Source organism: Leucoraja erinacea, chromosome 2 (assembly GCF_028641065.1).
Source record: "Leucoraja erinacea ecotype New England chromosome 2, Leri_hhj_1, whole genome shotgun sequence".
NCBI classification, from domain to species: Eukaryota; Metazoa; Chordata; class Chondrichthyes; order Rajiformes; family Rajidae; genus Leucoraja; species Leucoraja erinaceus.
The window spans coordinates 111898194-111911053 of NC_073378.1; the positions used below are offsets into that span (position 1 = coordinate 111898194).

At 44.7% G+C, this 12860-nt stretch overlaps 1 protein-coding gene across 1 annotated transcript in view; it reads right to left on the reverse strand.

Annotated features, from left to right (window-relative positions):
• The window catches only part of LOC129706013 (tetratricopeptide repeat protein 21B-like), a 78507-nt gene extending 65647 nt beyond the window's left edge, over positions 1–12860 (reverse strand). Inside the window, exons 1-4 of the mRNA XM_055649982.1 lie at positions 12301–12860; positions 6280–6409; positions 4468–4578; positions 1679–1845 (exon numbers count right to left, since the gene is read on the reverse strand). Coding sequence (XP_055505957.1) covers positions 1679–1845; positions 4468–4578; positions 6280–6409; positions 12301–12327 — 435 coding nt within the window. The 5' untranslated portion in view covers positions 12328–12860. The remainder of the gene's footprint in view (positions 1–1678; positions 1846–4467; positions 4579–6279; positions 6410–12300) is intronic.

Below are 12860 nucleotides of genomic sequence, written 5' to 3' on the forward strand. Positions count from 1 at the left end.
TGTTTACTTCAAGCTCACAGAATAAACAAAATAATTACAGTAATGATGAACACAACAATAAATACAGCAAGTGCAAAACAACAAAGTGGTACAGGATTGTCGTGCAATCCCTTAAGAACATTTTGAACCTGTACATCACAAGACTGCAGTGGGTTGTCCCTGCTGAAACGAGGAATGGCCCAGATGGGGTCAGTAAAACAACTACCTCGGAGAAGAAAAGTTACAAACTTGTGTCCCACCAAAACTAACCTCAATGAATTGTACTTATCTAGCTTATATACACTACATATAAGAGGCATTTTGACATTTTCTTTAAAGGGCAGCGGGTGATAGGATGTAGTGTGTAGGAAGGAACTACAGATGCTGGTTTAAACCGAAGATAGACGCAAAAAGGTGGAGTAACTCAGCAGGTCAGACAGCATCTCTGGAGAAAAGGAATAAGTGACATTTCAGGTCAAAATTGAAGTCTGAAGAGTCTGAAGAAGGGTCTCGACATCTATAGATGCTGTCTGAGTCGCTGAGTTACTCCAGCTTTTTATGTCTATCTTTAGTAGGATATGGTCCTAATGTGGGCAAATGGGATTCAAATGGGCAAAAAGGTTGGCATGAGTGCAGTGGACTGAAGGGCCAGACGCAGTACATCTCTAATAACTACCATAACAACACGCTTACCATTCTCGCTACCATTGTGGAAACATAACAAACTCTGGAGCGCCATCGAACTAAAACTGATGCCAAGCCATGTAAGGAGATATTGGGACCGGTGACCAGAGATGTGGTCAAAGAGGTGGACTTTAAGGAGCATTTTAATGGGGACAAGAGGTGTAAAAACGTAGAAGGTTTTGTCAGACATTTCCACCGCTTAAAACATGGGCACCAATTGAATCAGCAAGAGTGCAAAATTTTAGCAGCACAGATACCACCTGGTCATCTAGGACCGTTCCTGTGCTGAGAGGGTCCCATGACCTAGAGTGATGCTTCAGTGTAACGCTGAGGGAAGGGGTCCAACATGTCCTATTTAGCTATTCCAGTGATTCATGTAGCTGGACAAAAAAAAATGCAATGTCCCATTGAAAGAGATGTAGAGAAGGGAGTCAATATCAATGGGGATGTACAATGGTATGGCAACAGTTCATCAGGAACACATTGTATAGAGTCTGAAGAAGGGTCCCGACCTGAAACAGTGTCTATCCATATGTAGGAAGGAACTGCAGATGCTGGTTTAAACCGAAGATAGACGCAAAAGCTTGAGTAACTCAGCGGGACAGACAGCATTTCTGGAAAGAAGGAATGGATGACATTTCAGATTGAGACCCTCCTTCTTCCTTGATCTGCAGAGGCACTGTCTGACCTGCTGAGTTACTCCAGCACTTTGTGTCTTTGTTTGTTAACCAGCATCTGCAGTTCATCGTTTCTACGCTTAGAATAGCTACAGTTTGCTTGTTTAGGTACAGTTTTGGGAAGTTCTTCGGACACAAGAATCCGCATGTTGTATCTAAATGTGTAGGAAGGAACTGCAGATGCTGGTTTAAACCAAAGATAGACACAAAAAGCTGGAGTAACTCAGCGGGACATGCAGCATCTCTGGAGAGAAGGAATGGATGACGTTTTCCGTCGAGACTCTTCTTCAGACTGGTCTGAAGATCTGTTGTATCTTAATGCTTTGTTGGAGACTAACCTCCTTTGATCCATTAGAAATTTTCATCAGTCGGCTAGAATACTCTCTAGCTTCTTCAAGTCGATCCGTAAACCACAAGGTCATGCTAGCATAATATAGCGACTTTTCCCCTGCTGTTTCAAGGCAGTCTTTGAGCCCTGCTTCAAGTTCATGAATGGCATCCTGGTCTTAGAAAGGTAACATGATCATTGATTATTATAGTGGCAGGAAATAACATTTTGGGGGCACAGATCTCTTCCCAGTTGCACTTGTCAAACTGACAAGAAAGTGGCACGCACGGGTACGCACACAAGCGCGCACAAGCATCCACGCACACACTGTATTCTGTTCTTGAAATTCATGTTGTCTGACTTAAATGAAACCAAATTTTGGAACGCAGCCAAGGATAAATTTCCATCCCACTGTGTAAACTGCCTACTTATCAATTGGGTGTATTTATCACCATATCAATGGTGTATTAAGTTTTAGTTCACCTTCGAGATACAACGCGGAAACAGGCCCACTGAGTCCACGCCGCCCAATGATAACCTGTACATTAGCACTATCCCACACACAATTTACAATTTTTACCAAAGCCAATTTACCTACAATCCTGCACATCTTTGGATTGTGGGAGGAAACTGGAGCACTCGGGGACAACCACGCGGTCACCGGGAAAATGTACAAACTCTGTACAGCCAGCACCTGCAATCAGGAGACATCCTGGGTCACTGGCACTGTAAGGCAGCACCTCTACTGCACTACTGAGCCACCCTAAAATAAAACCAAAGCTTGAAACACAGCCAAGGCCAAATTTCCATCCCATTGTGTATACTGCCTACATATCAATATAAATGTATATACATAAATCATAGAACATTGAAAACAACAGACCAAGATCAGGTCCTTCGACCCACAATAGTTGTGCCAAACATAATGCCAAGATAAACAAATGTTATCTGCCTGATTGTCATTCATTTCACTCCATTCCCTGCATATCCATGTGCCTATCTAAAAGTCTCTTAAATGTCACTATCTTATATGCCTCCACCACCACCCCTGGCAGCACATTTAGGCACCCACCACGCTCCGTGTAAAAAACGCCCCACACATCTCCTTAAAAGTTTGCCCCTCTCACCTTAATGCTATGCCCTCTAGTACTTGACATTTGCTCCCTGGGGAAAAGGTTCTGACTGTCTACCCAATCTCTGCCTCTCATAAATTTATACCTTTCCATCAGGTCTTCCCTCAACTTCCAGCATTCCTGAGAAAGCAATCCAAGTCTGTCCAACCTCTCCTTATAACTTGCACTCTCTAATCCAAGCTGCATCCTGATAACCCTCTTTCTGCACCCTCTCCAAAACCAGAACAATGCCTGGATTAGGGAGTATTATCTACAGGAAAAGGTTGGAAAGGCTTGTCTAGAATGCCAGAGTTTGTGGGGAGAACTGATAGAAGTATATAAAAATTGTGAGAGGCATGAATAGGGTAGACAGTCAGAACCTTTATCCCGGGATGGAAATATCAAATATCAAATTAAGGGCAAAGTTTAAAAGAGATGTGCCGGTTTGTTTGTTTTTTACACACAGAGGGAAGTGAGTTACTGGAACGCTATGCTGGTTGAGACATATACAATAGTAACATTTAAGAGACTTTTGGATAGGCATATGGATATGCAGGGAATGGAGGGATACGGATAATGTGCAGGTCGATGGGAGTTGATCTTTGCATCATGTTTGGCACAGACATTGTAGGCCAAAAGGTCTGTTCTTGTGCTGTACTGTTCTATGCTCGATTTTCTTTATGTTCTATAAATTTGTGCCATGTAAAACAGATCAACATAGTTGTAAATTTTTTTTTAAATCAATACTATAAACGTAACATCATGATTTCAGATTTTTCTTTTTCAATTTTGTGTAAAAACAATGAAAACGTTCTTTCCTTTTATTAACATGCACAAAATATTTTTAAATGGTAATCATTCATGAAAAGTTTTATCATGCACGTTCTTTGGGGTGTGAGAGGAAACCAAACCCTACACTCTAGGGGCAATTTAATAGAAGCCAATTAACCTACAAACCCATATCTTTGGGATGTTGGAAGAAACCCACGTGGTCACAGGGAGAACATGCAAACTCCACACAGACAGCACCTGAAGTACAGATAAGTACTTTATGGCTGGCATGGGGACATGATGGACTGAAGGGGCTGTTAATGTGCTGTACGACTCTGTGGTTATAACTCTATTCCTGTCAACTCACCCCAGATTCTATCACCCACCTACACACTCGGGACAATTTACGGAAGCCAATTGACCCCCCAACCATTTGGGAGGAAACCGGAGCACCTAGAGGAAAACCACGTAGTCGCAAGCAGAACGTGCAAACTCCACGCATAAAGCAGCCACGTCTGGACCAAACCCAGGTCGCTGGAGCTGTGAGGCAGTAGTTCAACTAACTGCGCACCCCATGACTTGTCCAGTTAAACATGAATGTTCTCTAGCCGTGAATGCTGCAATTGTGCGATGAGCCCGCTGCCCTTAATTCACCTTTCCACTCTCCCTTCAAGACAGGTGACCCATGAAAATGCTACTGATAAGATAACAGCGGGGCAATGAAATTATGCCTAAAAGTTGCAGGAGAAAAACAATCAAGATTCGATAGTTATCCACCCATTTCTCCAGTGATTTAATCAGTGAATCCAACGAGTATTTCAACGTGTCCTTGCCTGCCCATAATTATTTTGACTTTTATTAACAGTTCAATGTTCATGGGATTAAATTAATCTGCAGCGAATCTTGAGGCACCTACCAATTACTGAGCTCTTTCTGTGAGCATGAATGAGAGCAATAATTGAACACAATTCCACGGTCTGCTTGTCCCTGATGGCCTCGAGGTCTCTGATGGCTTCTTGGATACGACCTGCAGGAGGTAGTGCAACATATTTAGGAGCAGAGTACATGGGAACCGCATTCACACTGGTGAATCATTGTGTAATATGTGTGTCCACTGTTGTTGCTCGGTCAATGGACAGTGTCCAGTTGAGCATCAAAACACAAGGAGATCACAAACAGTGGTGGAGATTACCCGGTCCATCACGGGTACTCATCTCATCACCATCGAAGAGATCGACAGGAGAGATCTACCCCAAAAAGGCAGCAGCCAACATCATCAAGGACCCACACCACCCTGGCCACATTCTCATTTCATTCCTGCCGTCGGGAAGGAGGCTGTAAGGAGTAGCCTCTTCCCAATGACCGTCAGGCTATTAAACCCTATGAACTGCAACTAAACACTGAATTACGTACAGCCTTGGTTGCACTCGGGACATCTCCAGATTCAGAGACAGTTTCTTCCCAGCTGTTATCAGGCAACTGAACCATCCTACCAACAACTACCAGAGAGTGGCCCTGAGCTACTATCTACCTCATTGGAAACCCTCGGACTATCTTACTGGACCTTATCTTGCACTAAATGTTATTTCCTTTATCATATCTCTGTATACTGTAGACTGCTCGATTGTATTCATGTATAGTCTTTCTGGTTACTGGTTAGCATGCAACATAAAGTTTTTTCACTGTTCCTCGGTACACGGGACAATATTAAGCCTAAACCTAAAGCTGATTATATTTATGTATAGTTTATCTGAACTGGTAGGATAGCACTCAAAACACAGTTTTTCACTGCACCTCGGTATACGTGACAATATTAAACCTAAACCTGATCGTATTTACATATAGCATATCTGATCTGTTTGGATAACATGCAAAACAAAGCTTTTCACTGCACTGCACACACGTTACAATAATAAACCTAATCTCTAGAACCAAGGGTCACAGTCTCAGAAAAAAGAAAATAATCTTCAAGAATGAGGTGATAAACAGTTTTGTCACTCACAGGGTGATGATTCATCAGTATTTTCCACCTTAGAGAGCTCTGGATGTTCAATCACTGATTGAGTCCAAAACATGGATAATAAGGGAATTAATTAATTCCCTCAAGACCACCTGCTTCATCTTCATCCGCAGGTGACTGGATGACATCTTACATCTAAGCCCTAATTATCAGCTTTTTATTTTTTTCTCTCTTTTTTGTATGGCTTTGTAAATATTTGATTAGTGTATAAATGTAAATACTTTGGTGTACATATAGCTGTTGGTGTACATATGGTGTACATATAGCTGCTAAATTTGTATAAGATAATTATAAGCAGTTGAATAAGGGGTGGGAATTAATAAGCTTTGGCTTCTTCCTGCTCCTTTTCGGACACATACGATTTCATTTATTTATAGATATTGTTTATGACACTTTATAAATATTTTTGTTTTTTTTTTTGTATGCATACTGTTTCACACTTGCTTTTTATTCTGTTCGAAATAAAGTATTAAATAAATAAATAAAAAGGTACATAGAGCAGGGGATTAGAAATTAGGTCAACGATCAGACATGGCCTTGATGAATGGTGGGGCATACTTGAAGGACCAGATAGCCTACCCCTGGTTACTGTAGCTTTTGCTTTCATGGAGAAGACGGGAGAAGATGGTTTTCCCCTGTACTTTGAGGGGACATAATTGATGTGTGTAAGGTTATGAGGGAAATAGGTATGATAATTATCAGCATTACCTTCCATTAAATCTCCAAAAGCTTTGAAGAAAAGCAGCACTGGATCATCACGGCATACCTCTAGACCTTCTACAGCAACGTTTAGTAAGTGGTTGAAATAGTTCTCTTGATAGTAGTAAGTTATCGAGGCCTGAAATAAAAGTGCAGGAAAAATGTCATTTATAGTCATATACTCATACAGCATGGAAACAGGTCCTTCAACCCAACTTGCCCATGCTGACCAAGATGCCCCATTTGTGCCAGCCCGCCTGCCCATGTTCACCCACATCACTCTAAACCTTTCCTATCCATGTACCTGTCCAAGTGTCCTTTAAATGTTGTTGTAGTACCTGCCTCAACTACATCCTCCGCCAGGTCATTCCATATACCCACTATCCTCCAAAAATGCGCAAAAATGATGAATAGCTCAAGTGTGAAGGGAATGAAACGTAGCGTAATTTCCCGTGGCATGGTTTAAAGGAGGTGTAAAGGGGCAAATCTTCCTATGCAGAGGGTGGTGGGTACCTAGAACGCTCTCCTAGGGGTGGTGTTGGAGACAGATATGATGGTGGCATTTAAGAGACATATGGTTAGGCACATGGAATGGTGGAATGGAGCGATATAGATTATATAGGCAGATAAGAGTTGGTCTTGGCATCATGTTCGGCATAGAATTTGCAGGCAGAAGGGCCTGCTCCAGCACCGTACTGTTCTATGCTCTATAATTTTCACTGGGTTCCTTGGGTGCAACATTGCTCTGTAGATTTACAGTATCACCAGAAAATAATTGGCTGATAACATGAAACTAAGTGGAAAAAATGAATAGTGCTTGAGAATGCAAAGAGGCAAATGGAGTGGGGAGACACAAGGAACTGCAGGTCAGAATATTGAGCAAATTACAAAGTTCTGGAGGAATTCATTGGGTCAGGCAGCATCTGTGGAGGGAATGGATGTTTGAGTCATGACCCTTCTTGGCGTGCAGGGCAAAACTGTTCAATCATTCATTCAGATCAGGAAGTATAACCCAGAAATTGTTTTGGTTTAATTTAGAGATACAGCATGAAAACAGGCACTTCTACCCACCGAGACCACGCTGACCAGTGATCACCCCTACACTAGTTCTACCCTACATGCAAGGGACAATTTTACAGAAACCAATTAACCTACAAACCTGCACGTCTATGGAATGTGGGAGGAAACCAGAGCACCCGGAGAAAACCCACACGGTGAGAACATACAAACTCTGTACAGACAGCACCCGTAGTCAGGATCAAATCAGGGTCTCTGGCCCTGTAAGGCAGCAGCTCTATTGTTGCCCCATGTGCTGCCCTGAAAGACAGTCAATTAAAAAAAAATTCTAGATAACTCCGCTGGTCAGACAGCATCTCTGGATAGGTAACATTTCGGGTCTATACCTTTCTCCAATCTGATTTTTTTTTAAATAGTATAAGACTGGAACATATGAGTGTTCAAAGGGACAGGGTATCCTTACACAATGAGAGTTGCTGACAGCCAAAATGTTGGTACAGCAGGCAACAAGGAAGGCAAGTGACATGTTCATAGATCAGTACAGTACAGACTCCATCCCCTTCTCCCAATTTTTCCGTCACCGCCGCATCTGCACCCAGGATGAGGTGTTACACGCCAGGGCATTGGAGATGTCCTCATTCTTCAGGGAACGGGGGTTCCCTTCTTCTACTACTATAGATGAGGCTCTCACCGGGGTCTCTTCTATACCCCGTAACACTGGTCTCACTCCCCATCCCCCCACTCATAACAAGGGCTGAGCCCCCCTTGTCCTCACCTTCCACCCTACCAGCCGTCACATATAACAAATAATCCTCCGACATTTTCGCCACCTCCAATGGGATCCCACCACTGGCCACATCTTCCCAACTTCTCCCCTGCTTGCTTTCCACAAAGACCGCTCCCTCCATAACTCCCTGGTCAATTGGTCCCATCCCACCCAAACCACCCCTTCTCCTGGCACTTTCCTTTGCAACTGCAGGAAATGCTACACTTGTCGCTTTACCTTCCCCCTTGACTCCATTCAAGGACCCAAGCAGTCTTTCCAGGTGCAGAAGTTCACCTGCACCTCCTCCAACCTCATCTATTGCATCCGCTGCTCTAGGTGTCAGCTGCTCTATCTACATTGGTGAGACCAAGCGTAGGCTTGGTGATTGCTTTGCCCAACACCTCCGCTCGGTTTGCATTAACCAACCTGATCTCCCGGTGGCTCAGCACTTCAACACCCCCTCCCATTCCGAATCGGACCTTTCTAACCTGGGCCTCCTCCATGGCCAGAGTGAGGCCCACCGTAAATTGGAGGAGCAGCACCTCATATTTCGCTTGGGCAGTTTACACCCCAGCGGTATCAACATTGACTTCTCTAATTTCAGGTAGTCCCTGCTTTCTCCTCCTCTTCTCAGCTCTTGCTCCATAGATGCTGCCCCACCCGCTGAGTTTCTCCAGCATTTTTGTCTACCTTCAATTTTCCAGCATCTGCAGTTCCTTCTTAAACAGTATAGTCCACCATGCCTGTGCCAAGCATGATGCTGAACATAACTAATTCCTTTTGCCCGCATGCGATCCATATCCTCCATCCCCTGCATAACAATGTGCTGATCTAAAAGCCTTATGAATGCCACTATCATATCTCCTTCCACACCACCCCCGGCTGCACATTCTAAGCACCCACCACTCTCTGTAAAAACTAGCCTGGCACATTTAAACTTTCCCCCCAATTCACTGTAAAGTTATGCCCTCTAGCATTTTCACCCTGGGAAGAAAGGTTCTGTCTACCCTATCTGTACCTTTCATAATTTTGACCTTCCTTTCAAGAGGAATTGAATACAATTGAGTAGGGTGGCACAGCACCAGTGACCCGGGTACAATCCTGACTACGGGTGCTGTCTGTACGGAGTTTGTACATTCAATCAATCAATATCAATACAGGTGCACAACCTTTTATCCGAAAGCCTTGGGACCAGACACTTGTCGGATTTCGGACATTTTCGGATTTCCGAATGGAAGATTTTTAGCGTAGATTAGGTAGGTAGCGCGGGCGGCTTGAAAAGTCTGGAGCAGCTGCCTCCTCCCCGGAGACCGGGAGAATCATTGCATAAATGTTAGTCAGTTAGTTTGGAGGGATTTTATGTGGTGGTGGTGGAGTAGGGGTGAAGGGGGAAACTTTAATTCTTAGTCCCCTACCTGGTCGGCGACTCCCAACCTCGCGGAGCTGGGGGCTCCGTCCGGCCGCGGGCGGTGCCGGTTGGAGCTCCGACCCCGGCAACTCTACCCCTGGCTGCGCGGCTCCAAATCCAGCGACGCCCCGCGAATGTTGGGTCGGCGGCCACAGCGCTCCGGAGCTTGCCGCACGGCGACCCGGTAAGGCATTGCCCGCTCCCCGCTGGTGTCCCAGCGCTGCGACGCCGCCGACTCCCGACATTCGCGGAGCTGGGGCGTCCGGCCGCGGGCCGCGCTGGATTTGGAGCGCCTCGCAGCCAGGGGTAGAGTTGCTGGGGTCGGAGCTACAACCGGCGCCGCCCGCAGCCCCACCGGCCACAGCGCTGTGGAGCTTACTGCACGGCGACCCGGTAAGGCATTGACCGCTCCCCGCCTCTCCGACCAGGTAAGGGACTAAGAATTAAAGTTTACCCCTTCATCCCCCCTTCACATAAAAGTCCTCCAAACTAACTGACTAACATTTAAGCAATGATTTACAGATGTTTAAGTGTCTCCCCGGTCTCCGGGGAGGAGGCAGCCGCTACAGTAGTACAGACCTGGGTTGACCGTGGGTCGTTTCGGGTCAAGTTTGGCGCCAAACGCGAGCTTTGGTGCGCAGTCGACATCTGGAAAAAATGGCCGGTTTTCGGAGTTTTTCGGTTTCTGGAACACCGGATAAAAGGTTGTGCACCTGTATTATTCGTCACTTGCACATAAGTGGTGTACAAGCTCAAATATCCTCAAAGGTGGTTAAGAGGCGACTTGCAATACTGGTCTTCACGATGCAGAAACAAGGAACTGCAGCTGCTGGTTTACAAAGGAAAAGGACACAAAGTACTGGGGTAACCCAGCGGGTCAGGCAGTATTGGTTGGGGCAATAAATGTTGTATAGCTGGAGAGTGTACAACGAACATTGACGAGGATGTTGCCAGAACTTGAAGGCCTGAACTACATGGAGTGGTTGAGCAGGCTAGGACTCTAATCTTTGGAGTGTAGCATGATGGGTGATCTTGTAAAGGTGTATACGACTACGAGATGAATAGAGAGGATGAATGCACAGAGGACATAGGTCTAAGGTGAAGGGGTAGAAGATTTAATGGGAATCTGAGGGGCACTTTTTTTTTACGCAAAGGGTGGTGGGTAGGTGGGTATAGGGATCATGCTGACGGAGGAGATAGTTGTGGGTACTATAATGACATAATAAAAAAAAATTGGACAGATACATAGATAGGAAATTAAGACGGTTATGGGCCAAACACAGGCAGGTGGAACTAGTGTAGATGGAACATATTGGTCGGCATGGGCACGTTGGGCCAAAGGGTCTGTTTCCACGCTGTGTGACTCAAAATACAAGGAGGTTATGCTTCAACTTTATTAAACCTTGTCAGACCACAGCTGGCATAGCGAGTCCATTGACAATAGGTGCAGGTGTAGGCCATTCGGCCCTTCGAGCCTGCACACTATAGGAAAGAAGCTGTAGCACTGGAGAGGGTGCAGGGGAGATTCGTCAGGATCTAGCCTGGGGTGGATCTTTTCAGACTGAGTGGGTGGGCCTGTTTTCCCTGGAGCATTGAGGGGACATAATTGAGGTATATAAGATTAAGAGGGACATGGACAGGGTAGTCTGCAGGAAATCTGCCCTCGTCAGAGATGAATGAAACTAGAATAAATTTAGGGTAGAGATTAATAGATTTAAAGTGGATCTGAGGCGGCGGCTATTATATTACCTGGAGAGTGGTGAGTGCCTGCAATGCACAGCCCGAGCGAGTGGTGGAGTCACTGACAGCATTTAGGAAGAGTCTGCATAAACATGTGAATCACTTTAGCATAGAAGGCTATGGACTGAATGCTGAAAGGTGGGATTAAAATGGATGGGTCCCCACGGGTCAGAATGAGGGTGATGGCTGAATGGCCAATTTATTTAGAGTTCTATGACTGTTTATCTTGAAAGTAAGAAATAATATCTGCAGTCAGAAGGCAGTGAATCTTTGGACAATCTTTATTCCCTTTATCCTGTATCTGTACGCTGTGGACAGCTCGATTGCAATCACGTATGGTCTTTCCGCTGACTGGATAGCACGTAACAAGAAGTTTTTCCATTGTACCTCGGCACATGTGACAATAAACTAAACTAAACCCATTTGGTATGTGAGAAATGTAATAATCTTGCAAAGAAGAGAGTGCATTGGATAACTTAAGTTATGGAGAGAGATCGGATAGACTGTGCTTGTTTTTCCTGGAGCGCTGGTGGCCAACCTTGCACCAGCCTCCCCATGTTAAAGGATGTCACACACAGGCGTCCACCTGTAGGGACATAAAGTCTGCGGCTCCATCCATCCAATGACCCATGGAAAGGACTAACAAGGAGGACCATAGGGCATAGGAGCAAAATTAGGCCCATCAACTCTGCTTTGACATTCCAATCACGGCTGATCTATTTTTCCCTCTCATCTCTATGCTCCTACCTTCTCCCTGCAACCTTTGATGCCCTTACTAGTCAAGAATTTATCAATCTCCGCTTTAAAAATACCCAATGACTTGGTTTCCACAGATTCACCACCTCCTGCCTAAAGAAATTCCTCTTCATCTACCTTCTAAAGATGTGTCAATTTATACTGAGGCTGTGCCCTCTCACACTAGTGGAAACATCCTCTACACATTCACTCTAGATCCTTCATTATTTAGTAGGTTTCAACGCAATCTCCCCTCATCCTTGGAAACTCCAGGACAATCATACTCCACTTGGAACTATCAACAACAAAGATGATTACCATACCGAAAAATAAATACTTTTTTGAAACAACTTCTTGAACATACCAATGTGATGGATTCTTTTGCAGACATGGTACAGGTCAGACAGTGGGAACCTTCCCCTTTGTATTTATTCCCTGCGGTTAGAAAAAGAAGAGAAGAAAGTAAAAATAATAAATCATGATTACAATTATGAGCAACAACAAAACGAAGATGCTGCAGCAACGACGAAAATTGTTGGACATGTTATAAAGTTTAACTGCCAGAAAGCTGCCTCTTGCCTGTGGTCTGCCCGACAACCACCGGCAGTGTTGCGACTTAGCCTGGGGCGGGGCCGCGGGTCCACGTGGCTCCCATTGTCCCACAGCAGGGGGCGCCACTGGGCCGGGCCAGACCAGTGGGGAAACTTTTTTTAAACTTCAAACTTTTTCAAACTAATTGGAAGTTTATTTTTGGAACCAATTTACGCACAAAAATGTCGTTAAATCAGAGAAATTGTAAACTTTCTAACGTATTTCCTTCTCTGATGTGCACAATTAAACCGGCTCCTTTTTAACTGAACGAGCACATTTAATTATTTTTAAAAGGACGCGTGCAATATTAAATCTTTCCTTTTTAAACTGAAA